Below are 24,173 nucleotides of genomic sequence, written 5' to 3'. Positions count from 1 at the left end.
ATTTTTGTTATGGTCCAATCACAGCCATGGTTGAGACTTCTGATTAAATGTAAAAAAAAAAAGGGCTATGAATTTCTCTTCCTTCTTTTGTCCAAAACAGCAAAGCTGTTCTTCACAACAGGACTATCTATTAGCTCAGTTTTGTCTAGGGATGCAATTTCGATGCACACAGAACAATTTATTCTTTGTTGGGAATCTATTTAGGTTAGTTGTTAATACATTCTATGTATTTTTCAGTATTTATATTTATGCTCAGAAATTGTATAAGGGATGGATTTTAATCTCTAAATAAACAAACAAACAAATATTTTGGGGCTAAAACATGACACTGGGAATCTGCAGCCTATCACAGTCTAAACAGTATTTTATGCTCAATGCTGGATCTTCTTTAGGATTAGCAGTTTCCCCAAAGAGGATGATTTTAGCACAGTGCAGCACTAAATCTGATTCTCAGGCTGGCTTTAGTTCAGCTGAAAAGGTTATTCCTCAAATGTGGAGCTACAAGGGAAATGGCTGGATACATGTATTTTCATGTGTGATAGTATAAAAGGTTTCAGCTTCAGCACAAGTACACAGTACAGCATTCAGGAAAATACAGAGAATTTGTGACACATTCTGGATTATTTTTATTTTATTTTATTTATGATATAATTTCTGGATTATTTTAATAAATATGGTAATTGGGAAATATGTATTTCTCACCCCAGAACAGTAGAGACTAAGGGCCTGACATAACACTCACTGGTGAATAAGAATCCTTTTCTTCCATGGACTTCAATGGGAGGCTAGGGTCCTACATGCCCTGGCAAGGAGATGTGTGGAGGAGGGAATACGAAGGGAGATACCATGGAGAGGAGAGGTGGGGGAGAGAGCTGGATGGGGCCCTAATATCGTGAAACAGATTCATTTGTATCAGACCAATCTGCTAAGTTTTCCAAAGATAAGAAGCACTTCTTAATATGAATACATTAAAATTATACAATATATTTGTTATTATTTATTGTGATATATAAGAGCAAATTGCTTTTCTTATTATAGTTTTTAATATCATGTATATATGAACACAATTGAATAAAAAAATTACTTATCCAAAACATGAACACTGGGGTTTGGAATTTTTAGGAATTATACCTGCATAGGAATGAAATATCCGGAATGCCACAGATGACATTTTAATATGGTACATCATAGTTACTAGTGACATCATACAGTCCAGGTAGCATCTTAGAGCTGAAAAGCAGCTGGTTAATGCTCCTTTCACTCAACTAACATCCATGCATCATTCTACAAAATGCTGCAATACCTTTTGGAACTTAGCCAGTTGGTGTACATAATGATAGCAAGTCCAGCACTGGAGCTACACAATCTTTGAACATTTTGTTTGCATTTAATATGACTCTCTCTTATAATACATTGCCTGGAATAATCCAACGTGGAATAATATTTTAGATTATCTGTTATATCCCAGGTCTTCTAGCATCAGCATAGACATAGGAATCGTTATACTGGATCAGAGCACTGGGTTATCTAGACTAGCATCATGTCTCTGTGGCCAATGACAGATGCTTCTGAAGGGGATGCATAATAGGCAAATATGGAATAACCTGTCCATTGAAGAAGATTTTTCCTACATTTATATTTTTTATCCTCTATAATGTAATGTGGATGCTCTTCATATAATGTTAGTCCTGATCAGGATGAAATCCTTGAGGGGGCCATTTAGGGAACTGGGGTAAAAATCTGTCTGGGGAGTGGTCCTGCTTTGAGCAGGGGGTTGGACTAGATGACCTTCTGAGGTCCCTTCCAACCCTACTCTTCTATGATTCTATGAAATCTTTGTTAAAGTCATTTAAGAGAAGAACTGTGTTCCTGTTCTGTGTTTGGCATCCAACACCAACATCACAATCTTTAAATTAGTCCTAGACACAGGGACTATTATTAGTTGAACAATTAGTACTGTTGGTTTTGGAGCAGTGAAAATCTGGAATCTTCTTCCAAAGCATGAACTGTGCTGCTGTCAAGAATGACTCAGCTAGATTTTCAGGACTCTGCGTATTCACAGAGCTATGCTGCACAACCATGAGAATCCATAATCTGATCTGCCCAACAACAGGATTTAGCCTAAAAGCTCTCATTCAAGAGTTCTACCTAAAAGAATCAAAAACATTTCTTAGTATGTGGATACTCAACTAATACATATGCGTCTGTGTATTTGTTTTAAATTATTATTTTAATTGATGGTATAACAGTCTATTTAAGAATTGCTAGTTTTTATTCTTTGAGATAAATTAATATTATTAAACTCAGTAGAAATTGTAATTTTGTCAGCATGCTATGTTGCATGCAAACTAACTCAGTCACGTTTGGGGGCAATGTGTAAATTTGCATTGCACATTTTTAGTGAAAGCTAAATGCTCTTTGTAACTTTTTTGTTTTATCCTATGCTATCTTGGAAGTGAACTTTAATCTAGACTAATGGTACCTCTAAAGGGCACAAAAATATTTTAGTCCCAACCTAAAAAAATCAATTATAATGCAGAAATAAAACTGTAAAGGGCTCCCAACTATTATATTTTCTAACATCATTTGTGCTTGATTCACGTTCATAACCAGCTGTTTTCATCAATAAACCAGTCAATCAATTAACACTGGTGCAAATTGCAAACAGCATGTTATTTGGTAACCACCACATATTTGTATTCACAATTATTTGCATGAATATAGATTTTTTTTCTGCAAAAGATACATATTGTTCTACAAAGTCACAGCTTATTGGCGTTGTATACTTAGAAGTGATAGTATATACCTACAATTACAACTTAATATTAAACAAAGTGAGCCCCAAGTGCTGTGCCCACATCTTAAATCTACAAATGAAATAAATTAAAGCTGATGAATAAATGTGATCACATCAAAGCAGATCCCATAAGATACACAGAAGCATCAATATAAAAAGTCTTTCAACAAATACTGTATGTGAGACTGCAAAACCTAAAAGAAGAACTGACACAACAAACGCTTCAATGGTAGAATCCTAAATCAAAAACACAAAGTACCTGTTCAGCATAAAAGGGCTGTGATGAAGAACTGACAGAAAGCCCTATTCTCAGACACATAATAGCATGCAAATTCCTTCAGTCAGATGGTACATCCAAAGACCAGCATGCCAAAAAATAGTTTACACAAAGGGAGCCTAACCATGTGACAAACTAAGAGACATGGCCAGAGCTATCAGAAAGTAGTTTGCTAATGTCAGGATTCCTCAGGAGTGGATACACCATATCCTGTGACTGCTGGCGGTGAACAAGGAATGAAAAGAGAGACATGGTTCCAAGAACTAAAAAGACACTGCCAACCTCTTAAAGGTGTCCTGCATATGATTTTTTTAAAGTGAGTTTATGTTTTTGTTACTTTTTACAAATAAGAACTAACAGTTCCTCTACTCCTCTCACAGAGAAGTCTATTTATAAGATTAAAAAAACAAGCAACAAAACAGGAATGTCAAGTCTGCTTTGGCTGGGACATTTCTGGATCATCATAGGGATGTACATTGTGAACCCTCTGATATTAGTTGAGGAGATGGTGTTGTTTTAACTTGAACAACGATATCCTCTGTCAAGTGTTAATTAGTCATTTTATTGGAGTTAAATATGTGTTAAGATAAGAAGAAGAAAAAAACAAGCCTTGCTCTGTTTTCAGTTTCTTGAGATATAATTTCACTAGTTTATAAGGCACTATGCTGTCTTCCTGTACTTCTGAAAGACATGAACTTCAAATGTAAAAAAACAAACCAGAAATAAACCTGTGACATTCTGTACCTCAGGGGAACATCCAGCACCTCCATGTTCATCCTTATAATATGATTGTGTGGTATCCAATGCAAAGTTTGTCATCTCAGGTGTTTTCGGAAGGCTCCTGATGCACTGAGAATTGTTGTTATGGTAATGGTATAGTAATAATTGTTATAGTAATATTATAATAATGTTATACGTTGTAATTTCATGTATATAGTTATGAGGCTGAAAATGTGTCCTCATGGCTTAAAGCAAGCCCAGGCAAAAACTCTCCAGAAGCAGAGGGGCAGTTCACACCTCATCAGGCCATGTATGGGACAAACCCAGCCCAGCCTCACAGGAACAAAGGACACTGGCCTAAGCAACAAAAAAGGATCTGTTGGACTCTCGAATGAATCACTCCCCCCCACCTTCCTTTGGTCAGGTTGGGACTGCGATGAGGTAATGCTCACCTGACTCTGAAGTGCGGGGTGGGGGAAGGGTGGGCAAAGCTAAGAGGGAAGAAAGAACACGATAAAAGGGAAAGACGTTTGCCATGCTCTTCCTCTCTCTTCCACCTCCATCTACAGACATCACCACCAAGCAACTGAAGCACTGATCAAAGGGGAGAGCCTAGCTGAAGGGCAACTAGCCAGCCTGTGGTGAGAAGCATCTAGTTGGTAAGGGCATTGAAAGTGTTATGATCAACTCAGAATGCGTTTAGCTTTTATTTCCTTTGATCAAATCTGACTTGTTATGCTTTGACTTATAATCACTTAAAATCTATCTTTCATAGATAATACATTTGTTTGTTTATTCTACCTGAAGCAGTGTGTTTGGTTTGAAGCATGTTAGAGACTCCCCTTGGGATAACAAGCCTGGTAAATATCAATTTCTTTGTTAAATTGATGAACTCATAAGCTTGCAGAGTCCAGCGGGCATAACTGGACACTGCAATATGGAGGTTCCTAGGGTTGTGTCTGCGACCAGAGATATTGGCTGATGTAATTCAATTGCAAGTAGCTGGGAGCAGCTTACATGCCAGAGGCTGTGTGTGAACAGCCCAGGAGTGGGGGTTCTCACAGCAGAGCAGGGTAAGGCTGGCTCCCCAGAGTCAAGGATTGGAGTGACCTAGCAGATCACCGGTCTAGATAACACCAGAGGGGAATGTCACAACATGTTTTTGACACACACACAAAAAATATTCAGGCCTTCTTTATATGTCATAAAGAAGAAAACGGGGGCAGGGTGGAGGCAAGCCCATTTTCTCATTTGCAGGCCACCTTTAAGGCTTAATAAATGACTTGTTTTAAAAATGTCCTTTTCCCTTTGCAGTATCGTAGATCCAAAATTCGCTTGTTTTTAATACCTATATTTAGATCTGGCTAGCACAATGAAAATATATTTTTTAAAATTTTAAGACAAATATAGATACCAGTGTCTTTTGGTTCAACCTTTTTGAGAGTCAGGTGTACAAGAAACCCTTACAAATATATGTATAGCCACTATTGGTTTATCAATTCAGAAGGCAGCATAATGCTGTATCTTAGCCCTGGTCTACACACAGCCCCGGGGTCGAACTAGGGTACGCGAATTCAGCTACGTGAATAACGTAGCTGAATTCGAACTACCCTAGTTCGAATGACTTACCCGTCCAGACGCCGTGGAAGCGAACTCCGCGGCTCCAAGGTCGACTCCGCCAACTCCTCCTGCCGCGGTGGAGTACCGGAGTCGACCGCGGCGCTTCCGCAGTTCGAACTATCGCGTCTAGATCAGACGCGATAGTTCGAACTCCGAGAAGTCGAACTCGCCGCGTTGACCCGCGCGGTAAGTATAAACGTACCCTTAGAGAGTCAGGGCCATAGGCATTATCTCTGTTCTGGGGGATGGGGTCACTGTGCTGGTGCGCAGACCCTGAGGGTGTGAGTTGCTTATTACCCCTTGGTACCAAACCACCTGGCCAACAAAGGAGAGATGTTCATAGAATCATAGAATCTCAGGGTTGGAAGGGACCTCAGGAGGTCATCTAGTCCAACCCCCTGCTCAAAGCAGGACCAAACCCAACTAAATCATCCCAGCCAGGGCTTTGTCAAGCCTGACCTTAAAAACCTCTAAGGAAGGAGATTCCACTACCTCCCTAGGTAACCCATTCCAGTTCTTCACCACCCTACTAGTGAAAAAGTTTTTCCTAATATCCAACCTAAACCTCCCCCTCTGCAACTTGAGACCATTACTCCTTGTTCTGTCATCTTCTACCACTGAGAACAGTCTAGATCCATCCTCTTTGGAACCCCCTTTCAGGTAGTTGAAAGCAGCTATCAAATCCCCCCTCATTCTTCTCTTCTGCAGACTAAACAATCCCAGTTCCCTCAGCCTCTCCTCATAAGTCATGTGCTCCAGCCCCCTAATCATTTTTGTTGCCCTCCGCTGGACTCTCTCCAATTTATCCACATCCTTCTTGTAGTGTGGGGCCCAAAACTGGACACAGTACTCCAAATGAGGCCTCACCAGTGCCGAGTAGAGGGGAATGATCACATCCCTCGATCTGCTGGAAATGCCCCTACTTATACAACCCAAAATGCCATTAGCCTTCTTGGCAACAAGGGCACACTGTTGACTCATATTCAGCTTTTCGTCCTCCGTAACCCCTAGGTCCTTTTCTGCAGAACTGCTGCCCAGCCATTCGGTCCCTAGTCTGTAGCAGTGCATGGGATTCTTCCGTCCTAAGTGCAGGACTCTGTTGATAGGCTAGAGAAGATGCCTTCATACCTCAAGGATGGTATACAATACAAAGCTCACCAGCTCTTAAGGTGAGTAAGAGGAGATAATAGAGACTTCTTTAGAACTTCTATGGGTAGTACCCTACCAAATTCACAGCCATCAAAAATGCATCACGGACTGTGAAATCTGGTCTCCCACCATGAAATCTGGTCTTTTGTGTGCTTTTACATGTGATACCAGCGTTTCTCATAGGGGTCCTGATCCAAAAGGCAGTTTTGTGTGTGTGTGTGGGGGGGGTGTCACAAGGTTATTTTAGGGGGGGTCATGGTATTGCCACTCTTACTTCTGTGCTGCCTTCAGTGCTGGGCTCAGGGGCCGAGCTTTGAAGGCAGCACCATGCCAGTAGCAGCACAGAAGTAAGGGCGGCAATGCCATACCATGCCACCCTTACTTCTGTGCTACTGCCTTTAGAGCTAGGTGGCCAGGCCCCAGCTCTGCAGGCAGCAGCGCAGAAGTAAGGGTGCCATGGTATGGTATTGCCACCCTCACTTCTGTGCTGCTGCTGGCAGGGCACTGCCTTCAGAGCTGGGATCCTGGCCAGCAGCCGCCGCTCTCCAGCTGCCCAGCTCTGAAGGCAGCGCCATCACCAGCAGCAGCACAGAAGTAAGCTTAGCAGTACCTCAACCCCCCTACAATAACCTTATGACCCTCCCCCATAATTCCTTTTGGGTCAGGACCCCTACAATTACAATACCCTGACATTGCAGATTTAAGTAGTTGAAATAATGAAATTTACTATTTTTAAAATCCTAAGAACATGAAATTGACCAAAATGGACTGTGAATTTGGTAGGGCCCTAGCTGTGGGTAAAGATCACCACTTTACAGATTGGTTGTAAATAGTAGGAAAGCCAGAAGAATATTGATGATCAGACTTACAAGTAAACAATTTTAAACAAAATTTAGCTTTTGGCCTGCTGACATTGGCAGTTTCTTCCATGCTTATTTAAATTTTATAGAACAATTTTCTTACTCCATAAAAATGAAACAGTCAAAACTTTCCAATATTTTGTATTTTAAACACATTGATAACAATATTTATAATGGGATATTGTATGCCTTGGGCAGAAGTGTGTTTTCTTGAGATTTGTGGAGAGAGGGAGCCACTCAAGAGGTGTGTGTGTATAAATTCTTATAGCTGCTAAGCATAATACCACCTGAAAAAGAGTTCTACGTAAGCTCAAAAGCTTGTCTCTCTCACCAACAGAAGTTGGTCCAATAAAACATATTACCTGATCCATCCTGTATCTAAGCATAATACCACATCATCTGTGAAAGGAATAAAGAATATTTGACAGCACTAGTGTTCAAGTTGTCCAAAGTTCTCTGTTTGGACTTCATTCAGTTAACCCTACTGATGAAAACTTTTAGCTATACTAAACCTAGAAATTAAATGCTATAAACCAGGGGTCGGCAACCTATGGCACGCGTGCCACCTTTGGCATGTGAGCCCATTTTTCCTGGCACGCGTCTGCCAGCCGGGGTCCCGGGTGCCGGGCCTGCTCAGTGTGCAGCTGGCTGAGTGAACAGAACCCCAGGCCGGCAGAGGGTGAGTGGGGCCAGCGGCCGGGACCTCAGACTGGCTGCAGGCACGCCCCCCGGTAAGGGGCGTCCTGGGGGGAAGTCAGGGAGCAGGGGAAGGATTGGATGGGTCGGGAGTTCTGGGGATCCTGTCAGAGGGCGGGGAGTGGTTGGATGGGGCGTGGGAGTCCCGGGGGTCTGTCTGGGGGTGGGGGTGTGGATAAGAGTTGGGGCAGTCAGGGGACAGGTAGCGGGTAAGGTCCTAGGGGGGCAGTTAAGGTAGGGGAATCTCAGGAGGGGGCCGTCAGGGGACAAGGAACAGGGAGGCTTAGGTAGGGGGTGAGGTTCTGGGGGGCAGTTGGGGCAGGGGGCAGTCAGGGGACAAGGAGCAGGGGAGGTTGTGGGTTCTGACTGGGGCAATCGAGGTGGGAAGTGGGAGGGAATGGATGGGGCGGGGCTAGGGCAGGGCTCTCCCCTCTTTTTTGATTGTTGAAATAGGGTAACCCTAGACAAGAGGGAAGTCGGGAGGCGCATGGGGGCTGGCGCCTGCATACATCCACTGCAGCCTGCAGGAGCCCCCTGGGGGGGGGTGTGCCAGGCCGCAGCCTGGGCAGGAGGGTTGGGGGGGCGCAGCTGCTCCCCACAGCGGTGCCGCCACCTTTGCAGGGCTGCTGCCCCCCTACACCACGCTGGCTCCTCCATGGCTGGGGCTCGCTGCTGCCGCAAGCGGGATGCTCTGGCTCTCCGGTGCCTCCAGAAGGCGGCTCCTCCCTATTGAGCTGCTGCAGTGGCCCAAGCTCGGCAAAGCCAGTGAGTGGACTTGGGGCGGGGGCCACCTGGGTGGGGTGGGGAGGGCTCACGGGGGGGCTGTGCACTCTCCAAGGGAGTTCAGGGGAAAGGGGGGAACCTGATCTGGGGAGCAGCCCCTGGGCATGGCTGGCCCCTGGGGTCTATAAAGGCTCGTTGGGATTTGCCCCTCAATGAACTGGCAAGGGTGGGTGGGGGGCGCAAGGTGGAAGTTTTGGCTATGGCACAAAATATCCTTGCACCGGCCCTGCCCGGGGGGGGGGTGCATCCCAGGTTAAGAACCACTGCACTAAACTGATATGATCTGCATTTTAATTTAATTTTAAATGAGGCTTCTTAAACATTTTAAAAAACTTGTTTACTTTACATACAACAATACTTTATAGACTTATAAAGAGAGACCTTCTAAAAACAGTAAAATGTATTACCGGCAAACGAAATCTTAAATTAGAGTGAATAAATGAAGACTCAGCACAGCACTTGTGAAAGGTTGCCAACCCCTGCTATAAACTCTGGTTCTTCTGCTAGCTGGACTCCTTCAAGTCAATGCTTTTACAGGAGATTTTCCAAATAACTTTTAGGAAAACAGAACAAGAAGCTAGGACCATCTCCTTAACTGTCACTTAATTTAACCTAATTTTTTGGACAGCATAACACTAGAGTTGCATATTATGATGCTGACAGCTTTTGGTGGTGGAGGAGGATAAGGGGCACTTGGGTAACCTGCCTGATACATACTGCAAATCCTTGTATCATATTTATCTTCAAAGTTATCTATTTATGTCAGACAAGAGAACATATGAGCACAGTGGCTGTTACTATAGCAATGAAACTCAAATGATTTTAAGAGAGAACAAAAATTCACCATTGAAAGCGATTCAGATCTGTAGTTAGGTGATTTAGAAGACAAAACAGCCTCACAATTACAGTATCTAGCTTAAAGTTTGTGCTTCCTGGAGAAATGAAACTGGTGATTCCTGCTTGTTCCATAATGCATAGTAAATAGCACACAGCCATCACATATAATTCAGTATAATCTAGGATATTTGAAATTTCTGCTAAGTAATAGTGCAGAAATTGTCAATTACACCTAATCACATCAGTTCAAGGAAAGGGCATTCCCCTATGTGAGGATTTTGTTAAAAAGGGGGTGGTGGGGGGGAGAAATAACTTATTGCGGTGGAATGTTCAGTACTTTGATTGTGGTTAAAAAACAGGATTTCCGTGTTTAATGCTGCAAGTCCCTTAACCTTCTCAACAAAAGATTTAGCTAATATTTAAAAGATCAGATGAATCAATATGAGTAAAGAGGAGTATTTTTTTAATAAGGTTTGCAGCTTACTAGTGACTGAACTGAAACCACAATTCTCACTCATAAGGTAGTTTTCAAAAAGACCCTCCGAATTCTTTAATCTTCCTAACCCCTTAATGTCTTGTATTTATTATTTAATTGTCTTATATGCAGCTGTTGCTATATGTTACATTGCTTGTAACAGGTACATTTAAAACACAATTTTGAAAACAAGATATATTTAGAGGTCAGAGTTCCTGAATTAATCTTTTTCCTCCCTTATTTGTGTAAATGTAAGCCAAATATAAAAACATTTTAACACTAAACCAGACTGCCCATGCAGACAATGAACAAAGCACTTAAAGAGTTAAAGATTGGCTTCATTTACCTGCTAGGGTGCCAGGTCTCTGCAGGGTAGCAGTGGCATACAGTTCCTGGGAATGCTTGCTGTACTGATCTGATGTGTGGACCAGACGTTTGGTAGGAGACAGAGTAGCATAAGTGCCAATGGTGGAGCTTAGCTGATGTATAGGAGAGGAGGAAATATTAGACTGGATGGTGGGTGGAGACGTCACACGAATTGGGGAAGGAGAAAGTCCTGCTGAAGACACAACAATATTGATTGGTGAGCTGGTGCTGTAAGACTTGGCTAGCCGGCTTGGAGACTGCTTGGGAGAAGAGACCCGCTGCGTGGTGCTGTATCCAGCGCTCTCCGATGCTGAACCCACCCGCTGGAGCTTGGTTGGAGAGCCCACCTGCTGCATGGACAGCGGGGAGCTCACTCGCTGGGCTGGCAGAGTGGAGCTGGAGTAATAAAGTGTTGAAGAATGCTGGGAATCAGGCAAATGGAACGCGCTCCCATGGCTTGGCACAAAGGACTCTCTTGACTGAGAAGGTTCGGAGCCAGCTAAATGGGCTGCTCGACTAGTTGTGCCCTGTACCAAGGAAAGAAAACAGAACCATCAGAAAAAGAGAGAGCCAGAAAAGGAGTTCAATATATTTTTAACCCAGCCTTGCAAAATTTAACCCTCTGCTATAGAGAATCCAATGCTACAGGGGGAAAAAAACAACAACCCTTATATGACATTAATAAGGTTTGAAACAAATGCCTTTAGGATTAAGAGACTAATCTGCTAAAACATTTTTGTCCTTTAAGAGAAAATATTTCACAATTCAAGTCCAAAACAGTAAAAAATTCCCCTTTACCATTCAAGTTGATATCTGGTTTAATGCATATTTTATTTTTATACAATTGTTGAATATTATTATTAAACAGTTTCTTGTCGTGAAACACAATGAAATATGTACAGTTTATCCACCAAAACATTTAGTCTGGAGATTTTTTTTAAACAGCACCATTTCAAACTTTTATTTTGTTTTCATTCCCCATATTAGCTCACTAAAAAAAGCACAGGCTTTCAAGAACCATTTTAGTTGACAAACTTTCTTCACTGAAAAGCAATTAACATCCTTGTTGTAACAGGAGACTAGCCAGAATAATACACTCCTCAGAATTTGCTGCTGCTGCTGCTGCTGCCACCACAAAGACTGAGTTCTGCCATTTGAAATAAATAAATACATTTTAAAAAGAGATGTAGACTTTCAAATCATATTCTTGCAGTTGTAAAGGAATTATGCTTTCCAGTAGAGAAATGCTGCAACTGAAACCGAAGATATGAAAAAAGCAGAACAAAAATGTCACCCTTCCTAGCGTGTGAAAACCCAGCTCCACATCTCTCTCCTTCTCTTCTCTCTCTCTCAGTGCCTGTGTGTGTCTTTTCTTTCTCTCTCTCCCTCCTTTTAAGAGCCCCCTGCAGCTGTGTTTTCAGAGAGAAAGGCAGTTGCTTCTTATTTATTTACAAGGCACAAAAGAAAAGGAGGGCAGGGGTGGAGCTGTAGAGGGGGTGGGTACTTTCCCTGAATCCCATCCAGAAAGAAATTTGCATTAGAATGAAAACAGTACATTGTCAGCCACTTCTGCACAGGAGGTTTTAGATCTTCCTAGCAGCATGTAGTGCAGCACAAAGTTTTCCTTAAGTCTTGTAATTTAGACAGAGAAAGAGAATACTCAGCAGATGCTACCTGTTAAAAATTTCAATTATGTGCATGAGCCCCTTCTGGAACAGTAAAGAATAGAATGTACACTCTTATCTCCATACATAGACAGCATTCCAATTTTTATCAGGGATCTTAGGCTCAAGAGATCATCTGTGGTTGTTAATCTGGTAACATTAAAATCCTCTAATAACAGCACCCTGGAGTGAGCGATAGCTGAGCATTCTGTTGCAAGACACACTCTTGTTTCAAATACATTCTCTCCTCTGTTCCTGCCCTCCCCATCATGCAGAGGATTATTTGAAACCTTAAACAGTGCTCCAAATCCTGGAAGTTGATAGTGCAATTTAAAACATTCCAATCAATGCTTTTTGGATTTTTTTTTAGTTCAGTCAAGAATATATTTAGAAAAGAGACAGCTTTTTTTTAAATATTGCAAATACTTTTATTTTAATATGTGAAACAATCCTAAATTCTCTAACGATGAACTTCAAAAAACTGTATTGCTTTGTACATGTATTACTTTTATTAGTACACAGGGGGGGCAGTGCTGTTTGTTTGTTTGTTTGTTTGTTTGTTTTTTTAAATAATATCCTGTATGCAAGCTAGTGAAACTAAAAAGGAGCCAATTTATCCCTGGTATACAACTCTATCTATTTTCACTCAATTAATTTCAGTGAGTTACCTCCTGGATGAATTTGGCCCATTGTATGAGGAAAGAAATGAAAGATGATCAGTACAAGTTGCTGTAAGCTTGCATTGTCTGTGAGCTCCCCTCCAGCAAAATCTTACAGTTATTTTTACTTGTCTTGTATAGCTGGGGCTCCTCCCCCACTGCTCTACAGCCAAAATGCTTCTGAAATAAATGTAGTCCAACTTTACTAATTCTGGGTCACTGAGAACAAAAATGATGCTTAAAATTGTTGATTGGCTCTAGTTTTCAAGTTATGCTATTGGGTCAGTATATACGACCCTTGACTTGGGAATAGCGGAGGATAAGTGAGTTATAAAGGGAAGGGATCTCAATTCATTTACCAGAAATGACTAAAATACATCTTTGACTGGATCTATGAATAAATCTATGACTGGGTTTGGACAGTACTTGCTTTTTAGGCAAAACAATGAATGATGCAATCTGAAGCTGGTATTGCGTCATACATGATATGAATTGCATCATGTTATTCCTAGAAGTCATGGATGATGCAATCATAACGAAGCTTACATCACTCTGCTGAACAAATTGCCCTATATTAGCTCTAGAAATCATACAGTGTCGTGCTCTCTTATTTGTCAGTGTTTGATTTTGCAAAGGGACACATTTCTGCTTAGCCAAAGCGAGCAGAGATGCCTCGTACTTGTGTGAACAGTGCAGATAACTTCTGCTATGTTTGTGGTGAAGTGACTTTTGCATCACAAAAGCGCAGTATAACCACTATGGTTAAGAAAGCCTATCACCTTTATTTTGGCTGCAAAATTGGAGATCAGGACAAGAGGTGAGCCCCACACATATGCTGCAACACTTGTGCAACAAATCTTCGCCAGTGGTTGAACAGGAAAAGGAAATCTATGCCTTTTGCAGTGCCAATGATTTGGAGAGAGCCAACAGATCATACCAGCAATTGTTACTTCTGCATGGTACCTCCAGTTGGAAAAGGTGTGTCAAAGAAGAAAAAGTGGACTGTGCATTATCCAAACATTCCATCAGCTATACGCCCAGTACCCCACGGAGAAGGACTGCCGGTTCCTGATGCACCAGAATCATTCTCACTTGAGTCAGACGAGGAAGAGGAAGAGGATGAAACTTCTGGTCCTGAACCATCAATGTCACAGGACCCACATTTTCTCCCATCCTCCTCCTCTGAACCACACCTCATAACACAAGGTGAACTGAATGACCTTATCAGGGATTGGAACTACCCAAGAGTAAGGCAGAGCTGTTGGACTCCAGACTACAGCAGTGGAATCTCCTGGCAGGTGATGTTAGGGTTTCCATGTTCCGTGATCGTCAAAAGGATCTTGTCCCATTCTTCTTCATGGAAGTGATCTTGTAGCCTGCAACAACATCGATGGTGTGATGGCAGCCCTCAACATCGTTCACGATCCAGATGAGTGGAGACTGTTCATTGATTCATCGAAAACGGGTCTTAAAGCTGTTTTACTGCATAATGGCAATGTTTTGCCATCAATTCCAGTTGGTCATGCAGTCCATATGAAGGAAACATATGACAACATGAAACAACTTTTGAGGTGCATAAACTATGACCAACATCAGTGGCAGCTTTGTGGTGATTTGAAGGTTGTTGCTCTCTTGCTTGGTCTGCAGACTGCATACACAAAGTACTGCTGTTTTCTCTGCGAATGGGATAGTCGTGCAAGAGATTCCCACTACATCAAGAAAGATTGGCCACTCCGACAGTCATTGGAGCCTGGGAGGAAAAGTGTTCAGCATCCACCACTTGTTGAATCAAGGAAGATTTTGTTACCACCCTTACACATCAAGCTGGGTCTGATGAAGAACTTTGTCAAGGCCAGGGCCAGCTCTAGACCCCAGCGCGCCAAGCGCGTGCTTGGGGCGGCATGCCACTGGGAGGGCGGCAGGCGGCTCAGGTGGACCTCCCGCAGGCATGCCTGCGGAGGGTGCGCTGGTCCCGCGGCTCGGGTGGACCTCCCGCAGGCGTGCCTGTGGATGCTCCACCAGAGCCGTGGGACCAGCGGACCCTCCGCAGGCACGTCTGCAGGAGGTCCACTGGAGCCGCGGGACCGGCGACTGCCAGAGTGCCCCCCGCAGCGTGCCGCCCTGCTTGGAGCGGCGAAATTTCTAGAGCTGCCCCTGGTCAAGGCCATTGACAAAACACAAGCAGCTTTCAAGTACCTCCGTGGAAAATTTCCAAGGTTAAGTGAAGCTAAGATAAAGGAAGGTGTCTTTGTTGGTCCTCACATTCGTAAACTTCTTCGAGATGATGCATTTGACCATGCACTGCGTGGCAAGGAAAAGACGGCATGGAAAGCCTTCCAGTCATTGACAGTAAATTTTCTCGGAAACAACAAGGCAGACAACTACAGGTTGTTGGTGGAAAACCTCCTCAAGGCATACATGAGGTTGCATGCCTTGGTTGCAACATGTCACTAAAGATACATTTTTTGTACTCTCATCTAGATTTTTTTCCACCGAACTGCGGAGCAGTGAGCGACGAGCACGGCGAGCGATTTCACCAGGACATTGCAACAATGGAGAAACGCTATCAGGGCAAATGGAGCCCATCAATGCTTGCAGACTATTGCTGGACAGTGACAAGAAATGCTCCATTTAATGAATACAAGAGACAAGCCAAGAAGCGCTGAGTAGACACTGCATAGGACTAAACTATGTACATAATAGTTTTTTGCCTTTTGTTTCATAATAAATTTTAGTTATATAACCCTTTTGCTGATTTTTAAAGTGTTACATAAACAGGACAGGTGAAATATTATCATGTAAAGCAACCATAAACACATGAAAAGACGTAGGTTTACAATTTATGATTAAAACTCTACTATCTACACCATATACATAGACATCAAATGTAAAAACTTAAATATCTTCGAAACAGTAGCCAATCAGTTGTTTTAATTGTCATATTTGAATTCAGCACATCAAAATACATAATAAAAAGGACATTTTATCACTGAAGCAGACGACTTCTCAAAAATTGTAGACCAGTGTTATGTGTGCCTTATTTAGTGTTGGGAAGAATATTCTAATATATTTTTATCTGGGGATTGGTAATAAGCAATATTATCACACACACCGTGTTTTTCAAAGGACTTTCCAGCTTTGTACTTCAGAAAGGTAGTAGGCATAGTAGTTAATAGTAGAGTTGCTAAGGTGCCCAGAGCCCAGAAAATGGAGGCCTTTAACAAGAGAATTGACAATATCAAAGTCTCATGGATTTTAGATCATCAGAAAATTGTTTCACTTACTAAAAATGCAAGATCGGGACTTGTAAAAACTACTGAAACCACAGGAAAAATGCTGCAGTCAATTCACCATACAAAGCCCAATGAAGTCAATGGACAGCAGGGATAATAACTACAGGCCCCTTGATTTTCAATTATCTTGAAATTATAAAATCCCACTGACTGACATCAGTTAGAAGACCACAACGTTAAACATAAATCCACAAATATGTTTACTATTCTGGTTAAACAGCCAATCCATTATAAAACTACTAAGAAAAATCAGAAATATATGGCCTTATTTATTATATCAAAGATTTTTAAAAGCTAGTATTATCCTGCACTATACTCCATCTCTGCTTAAACAGAGAAGAAAGTCCGAACTGCAGCTGAATTTGCAATGTCGTATTTGGCCAAAGTATAATTTTCATCTTTCTACACCACTAGAAGTTTCCAATTGATACCAGGTCCTCGATGGGTAAACTGTGGAAGATACCTTTAAAAATGCAGCAGGTCCAAGGGAACCGAGAAATGTATGGGACACAGCTGTGGATGGCAGCTTGGCCCAACCTGTATGAAAATTTAGCTTGCCCACAAAGAGTTCTCCAGCAGTCCAAGGAAGACAAATTCAAGACTTTACTCTAAGATTGGTTAGGTCTCTGAAGTCTACTGGCAAGAATCCAGTGGTAGGTGTGACATCCTGTATACCATGTGACACCGTGGACCCAGGTTCACAACTTTATATGGCTATGATATATTTTGTGCAAAGTATATCTTGTGAGGTATCATTTGAAAACTCATAATCCACTGAACATCATTGTCCTGATAAAATATGTGCATCAACATTGTATATGGAGCTATGAGATTTTACTATATCTTTGTTACTGAAATATGTTGTAATTCTGGGGAACACCCATAGACTAACTCCTCAGGGACAACAAAAGACTGACCACAGGTGTTAAAAATATTAACTGCTGAAGCAACCATTCATCAGCAGGGGAGACTGTAAACAAAGCTATTTACAGTTCACCTGAAAGACGTTTAGAATCTCATGTACACAGAGAACTGTTTTGTCTACACCCCAGTGGGAGATAATCCTCACAGATGGTAAAAAGGTCTGAGAATGGAGAATTCACTACATATGGATGACCTCTCCTCCACCCATCTCTACTCATGGCAGCAAGATCGATTGAAAAACTAAAGGAAGCATAATTGAAATGGGGGGAATGGTCCTGGCCCATAGGTTTTCCAGCCAGTACAGACTGCTGAAAGCTTTTGGGTGAGAGAAAGCTTTTTGTTTTTAAACCTATTAGCCTTGGTAAAGTCTAGAAATTAGCTTGTCTGTTTATCTATTTCTTTTGTAACCAACTCTGACTTTTATGCTTTATCACTTGTAAATCAATTTAAATCCATCTTTCTCTAGTTAATAAACTTGTTTTATTGTTTTATCTGGATTCGGTGTGTATATGGATTGAATTGCAAGGGGAACTTCTCTTGAGACAGCAAAGCTGGTCCATACAATCATTCCCAGTGTTGGAATGACAGACTATCTAGGAGCTTGCACTGTTCAGCAGTGTGCTGTACAGTGCAATACACACATTTCAGGGGTGCATGGCTGGGGCTGGAGATATATGGGTGTCACTCTGCATCTCTTCATGGATGGCTGGGAGACCATTCATGTAAAAATCTGGGAGTGATTTTACTTGCTAGTGGCTGTGCATGGGCAGGCTAGGAATGGCTGTTATGACAGGAAAGCAGTGTAAAAGGCAGCCCAGGCTAGAGAGTTAGGGAACTCAGCAGTTCAACAGTCCAGGTTGCACAGCAGGAAAGAAGAAGTGGGACCACAAAGCACTGAGGCTGGGGTGGAGATTAAAGATAAGCTAGGTACGGCCCAGCACCTAAATGAATACTTTGCCTCAGGTTTTAATAAGGGTAATGAGGAGCTCAGGGACAGTGGCAGGGCAGCTAATGGAGGCTAAACGACAATAAGTAAGTAAAAATGACCACGGCCAAGGTGGAAACAAAATCGGGGAGCCTGGATAATCTCCATCCAAGAATATTTAAGGAACTGGCACATGAAATTGAAAGCCCCATAGCAAAAATTTTTAATGAATCCACAAATTTGCGGGTTTTACCCTATGATTGGAGAATTAGAAAGAGAAAAACTATTGTCATAAACATACAGCTAAGGGTAGCATAAAATCCCTCTTTACCCTGTAAAAGTTCTCTGTGGAGAAAGAAGTAGTTCGGGGCTATTTAGGAAAGCTGGACGAGCACAAGTCCATGGGGCCGGATGCGCTGCATCCGAGGGTGCTAAAGGAGTTGGCCGATGAGATTGCAGAGCCATTGGCCATTATCTTTGAAAAATCATGGCGATCGGGGGAGGTCCCGGATGACTGGAAAAAAGCTAATGTAGTGCCCATCTTTAAAAAAGGGAAGAAGGAAGATCCAGGGAACTACAGGCCAGTCAGTCTCACCTCAGTCCCTGGAAAAATCATGGAACAGGTCCTCAAGGAATCAATCCTGAACCACTTAAAGGAGGGGAAAGTGATCAGGAACAGTCAGCATGGATTCACCAAGGGCAAGTCATGCCTGACTAACCTAATTGCCTTCTATGACGAGATAACCGGCTCTGTGGATGAGGGGAAAGCAGTGGATGTACTATTTCTGGATTTTAGCAAAGCTTTTGATACAGTCTCCCACAGTATTCTTGCCAGCAAGTTAAAGAAGTCTGGGCTGGATGAATGGATGGTAAGGTGGATAGAAAACTGGCTAGATGGTCGGGCTCAACGGGTAGTGATCAATGGTTCCATGTCTAGATGGCAGCCGGTATCAAGTGGAGTGCCCCAAGGGTCGGTGCTGGGGCCGGTTTTGTTCAATATCTTCATTAACGATCTGGAGGATGGTGTGGACTGCACCCTTAGCAAGTTTGCAGATGACACTAAACTGGGAGGAGTGGTTGATACGCTGGAGGGTAGGGATAGGATACAGAGGGACCTAGACAAATTAGAGGATTGGGCCAAAAGAAATATGATGAGGTTCAACAAGGACAAGTGCAGAGTCCTGCACTTAGGATGGAAGAATCCCATGCACTGCTACAGACTAGGGACCGAATGGCTGGGTAGCAGTTCTGCAGAAAAGGACCTAGGGGTTACGGTGGACGAAAAGCTGAATATGAGTCAACAGTGTGCCCTTGTTGCCAAGAAGGCTAATGGCATTTTGGGTTGTATAAGTAGGGGCATTTCCAGCAGATCAAGGGATGTGATCATCCCCCTCTACTCAGCACTGGTGAGGCCTCATTTGGAGTACTGTGTCCAGTTTTGGGCCCCACACTACAAGAAGGATGTGGATAAATTGGAGAGAGTCCAGCGGAGGGCAACAAAAATGATTAGGGGGCTGGAGCACATGACTTATGAGGAGAGGCTGAGGGAACTGGGATTGTTTAGTCTGCAGAAGAGAAGAATGAGGGGGGATTTGATAGCTGCTTTCAACTACCTGAAAGGGGGTTCCAAAGAGGATGGATCTAGACTGTTCTCAGTGGTAGAAGATGACAGAACAAGGAGTAATGGTCTCAAGTTGCAGAGGGGGAGGTTTAGGTTGGATATTAGGAAAAACTTTTTCACTAGTAGGGTGGTGAAGAACTGGAATGGGTTACCTAGGGAGGTAGTGGAATCTCCTTCCTTAGAGGTTTTTAAGGTCAGGCTTGACAAAGCCCTGGCTGGGATGATTTAGTTGGGTTTGGTCCTGCTTTGAGCAGGGGGTTGGACTAGATGACCTCCTGAGGTCCCTTCCAACCCTGAGATTCTATGATTCTATGATTCTATGAAAAGTTAATTCCTCTTTTACCTGTAAAGGGTTAAGAAGCTCAGGTAACCTAGATGACACCTGAGCAAAAGGACCAATAAAAAGACAAGATACTTTCATATCAGGGGTGGGGGGAAGGCTTTGTCTGTCTGTTCCATGTGGCTTTTGCCGGAGACAGATCAAGAAAGCAAGCAATCCAACTCCATTATTATTAGTAAGTATTAGTGAAGGAATGAGTTAGCTTACTTTTATTTTGGCTTGTGATTTCCTTTGTAGGAAGAGGGAGGTTTATCCCTGGTTTTGTAACTTTAAGGTTTTGCCTAAGGGGAGATCCTCTATGTTCTTGAGTCTTTTGTTATTCTGTGAAGTACTTACCTTCCCAATTTTACAGAGGTGATTCTTTTACTTTTTCTTTAATTAAAATTCTTCTTTTAAGAACCTGATTGATTTTTCATTGTTCTTAAGATCCAACGGTTTGGGTCTGTGTTCACCTATACTAATTGGTGAGGATATTATTCTCACGCCTCCCTAGGAAAGGGGGTGTAGGGGCTTGGGGGGATATTTAGGGAAGACAGGGCTCCAAGTGGCCCTCCCTAAATTTTTGTTTAAATCACTTGGTGGTGGCAGCATACTGTTCAAGGTGGCATTTTTGCCTTGGGGAAGTTTTTAACCTAAGCTGGTAAAAATAAGCTTAGGGGGCCTTTCATGCAGGTCCCCACATCTGTACTCCAGAGTTCAGAGTGGGGAAGGAACCCTGACAACTATATTTAAGAAAGGAACAAAAAAGTGATCTGGGAAACTACAGACCCATTCATTCGACCTCAGTTGTATGCAAGGAACAAATTTTGAAAGAGAGAGTAGTTAAGGACATAGAGATAAATTGGCATAAAATACCATATGGCTTTACAAAGGATAGATCATGCAAGACCAACCTGATCTCTTTCTTTGAGAAGATAATTGATTTTCTAGACAAAGACAGCGCAGTACCTCTAATCTACCTGGATTTCAGTAACACATTTGATACAGTTCCACATTGGAAATTATAGTTAAATTGGAGAGGAGGAAGATTTATACAAGAATCAAAAGGTGGGTAAGGGACTGATTAAAGGGGAGAGTATAGTGGCTCATGCTGAATTGTCAGACTAGAAAGAGGTTACTGATGGAATTCCTCAAGGATCAGTCTTCAGACCAATCTTTAATATTTTCATTAATGATCTTGGCATGTAAAGTGGTAGTGTGCTAATAAAATTTGTGGATGACACAAAGTTGGGAGGTATTGCCAGCATGAAGGAGGATGGGAATATCCTACAAGATTTGGACAATCTTAAAGACTGAAGTAATAGAAATGGGATGAAATCTACTAGTGCAAGATCTTGTACATAGGAACCAACAACAAGAATTTTTGCTATAAGCTGGAGACATATCAGTTGGAAGAGACAGAGGATGAGAAAGACCTGGGTATATTGGTTGATCACAGGAAGAATATGAGCCACCAATGTGGTGCACCTGTGAAAAAGGCTAACGCCACCTTAGAATTTATTAGGTGAGTTACTTCCAGTAGAGACAAGGAAGTGTTATTATGACCATTATACAAGGCACTGGTAGGATCTCAGCTGGAATATTGTGTGCAGTTCTGGTTTCCCGTTTTTAAGAAAGATGAATTCAATCTGGAATAGGTGCAGAAAAGGGCTACTAGGATGATCAGAGGACCGGAGAACCTGCCTCACGAAAGGACATGTAAGGGGTTTGGCTAGTTTAGCCTAAAGATATGATGGCTTTCTACAAATACATCACAGGGGTAACCAGAGAAAGAGGGGACTTATTTAAGTTAAGGGCCAATGTTGACATAAGAACAAATGGATATAAACTGTCAATCAACAAATTTAGGCTTGAAATTAGACAAAAGTTTCTATCCATCAGAGGACTGAAGTTCTGGAACAGTCTTCCAATAGGAGTAATGCAGGCAAAAATCTAATTTGTTTTAAGACTGAGTTTGATAAGTTAATGGTGGGGATGATATGATGACATTGCCCAAATGCATTATGGCCCATCTGCACCTGCTGTTAGAAAATATCTCCAATGGCTGCAGACGGGACATTAGATGGGGAGGGCTTTGAGTTAGTACGGAGAATTATTTCCCAGGTGTCTGGCTGGTGGGTCTTACCCACGTGCTCAAGGTCTAGCTGATCACCATATTTGGCGTCAGAAAGGAATTTTCCCTTGGTCAAATTGGCAGAGACCCTGTGTGTGTTTATCTTTCTTGTAAAGCATGTGGCACAGGTCACTTGCTGGTTTGAACTACAGTAAATGGTGGAACAACAATAAATGGTGGAGTCTTTAAATCTCTAACACTTTTTAAGTCTGTAAAGATTTGAAGACTTTAGTAACTCAGTGAGAGGTTAAGGCCCTACAACAGGAGTAGGTGGATGAGGTTCTATAGCCTGCAATGTGCAGGTGGTCAGAGTAGATGATCATGATGGTCCCTTCTGGCCTTAAAGTCTATGAGTCTACATAGGCACTAATAAGAATGCATCATGGGATATCTCACAGACAACATATGATGTCAGGAACCTCTGAAGCATGCTGAAGAAGTAGAATATCTAAACAATCTTCTCGGAGATCCTTCCTGTGCCACAAGCAAAGAAAGACAAAAGGCAGAAGATTCTGGAAATGATTCACTGGCTACATAAGTGGTGTAGGGCAGGGGGTTTTGGTTTTGTGAAACATTGTTGCACCTTCTGTGGGGAGAGGGGAGCTGTATAGTTTGGATGGCCAGGAGGGGATTAAACTGATAGCAAAAGTGGAGGATAAAAAGAGGGATGATTTGAGCACTCATTTGGCACAGAATCAAGATGGTGAGAACAAAATTAATCAAAGAAACAAAGAACATGAAGAGAAGAAATTCTTTAATTCTTTAATTACCTATACAGCCTAGATAATAAACAAGAGGAATTGGAATTGCTCATTTATGAACATGAATTCCATCTAGCTGGTATTATTGAAACCTGGTGGGATGATTCCCATGATTGAAATGTTAAACTCAATGGTTATAATCTACTTAGGAAGGATCAAGTGGGCAAAAGAGGAGAGGGAATGGCACTCTGTCAAAAATTATATTACCTGTTTCCGAAATACAGACAATTCAGAAGAAAATGATCTTAAATGCTTATGAATCAATGTCCTAACATTGCTTAAACACAAGACGGGATATTAGTTTGTGTCTACTCAGGGGTGAAAGTAAGGCGGTATGGGCCGGTACAGTGTACCAGTAAAAAGTGTCCGCCTGTACCAGCCTGTGACGCTGACTTTAAAGCGCTGCCGCATATGTGGACAGAATTGGCACTGGGGTTTGTAGTAGGGTTTAGTTCCTGGATTGGTGTTTTTGTTGTGTGGTGTGTAGTTGCTGGTGAGTATTTGTTTCAGGTTGGGGGGCTGTCTGTAAGCGAGGACTGGCCTGTCTCCCAAGGTCTGTGAGAGTGAGGGACTGTCTTTCAGGATAGGCTGTAGATCCTTGATGATGCGCTGGAGAGGTTTTCGTTGAGGGCTGTAGGTGACGACTGTCCACATATCTATTCAAGAGACACCATCATAGGACCTAACTACATCAGCCACTGAGCCACACCATCCGGGGCTCGTTCACCTGCACATCTACCAATGTGATATATGCCATCATGTGCCAGAAATGCCCCTCTGACATGTACATTGGCCAAACTGGACAGTCTCTATGCAAAAGAATAAATGGACACAAATCTGACATCAGGAATCATAACATTCAAAAAACAGTAGGAGAACACTTCAGTCTCTCAGGTCACTCAATAACAGGCCTCAAAGTGGGAATTCTTCAACAGAAAAACTTCAAAAACAGACTCCAACGTGAAGCTGCAGAACTGGAATTAATTTGCAAACTAGATACCATCAGGTTAGGCCTGAATAAAGACTGGGAGTGGTTGGGTCATTACAAAACCTAAACTTAATTTCCCCAATACTAATTTCTCCCTACTGTTACTCTCACCTTCTTGTCAACTGTCTGTAATAGGCCACTCGCTTACCACTTCAAAACTTATTTTTCCTCCCTTGGTATCCGGCTGTTAATTGAAAGCAACCCCCATCCTTTCATGTATTTATACCTGCGCCTGTACTTTTTACTTCATAGATCTGATGAAGTGGGTTCTAGCCCTCAAAAGCTTATGCCCAAATAAATTTGTT

The 24,173-nt window shown here is 42.3% G+C and overlaps 1 protein-coding gene across 4 annotated transcripts in view; it reads right to left on the bottom strand.

Annotated features, from left to right (window-relative positions):
- Positions 1 to 24,173, bottom strand: part of CTNND2 (catenin delta 2) — a 1,196,137-nt gene that overhangs the window by 467,368 nt on the left and 704,596 nt on the right. For all 4 annotated transcript variants that reach the window (XM_045005428.1, XM_045005429.1, XM_045005430.1 and 1 more), the window contains one exon: positions 10,561 to 11,107. In XM_045005428.1, the coding sequence (XP_044861363.1) occupies positions 10,561 to 11,107 (547 nt within the window). The remainder of the gene's footprint in view (positions 1 to 10,560; positions 11,108 to 24,173) is intronic.

The sequence above is a fragment of the Mauremys mutica genome, chromosome 2, assembly GCF_020497125.1.
Source record: "Mauremys mutica isolate MM-2020 ecotype Southern chromosome 2, ASM2049712v1, whole genome shotgun sequence".
Classification (NCBI taxonomy): Eukaryota; Metazoa; Chordata; order Testudines; family Geoemydidae; genus Mauremys; species Mauremys mutica.
The sequence above is the reverse complement of the archived record's forward strand: the minus strand, read 5'-3'. Positions and strand labels throughout refer to the sequence as shown.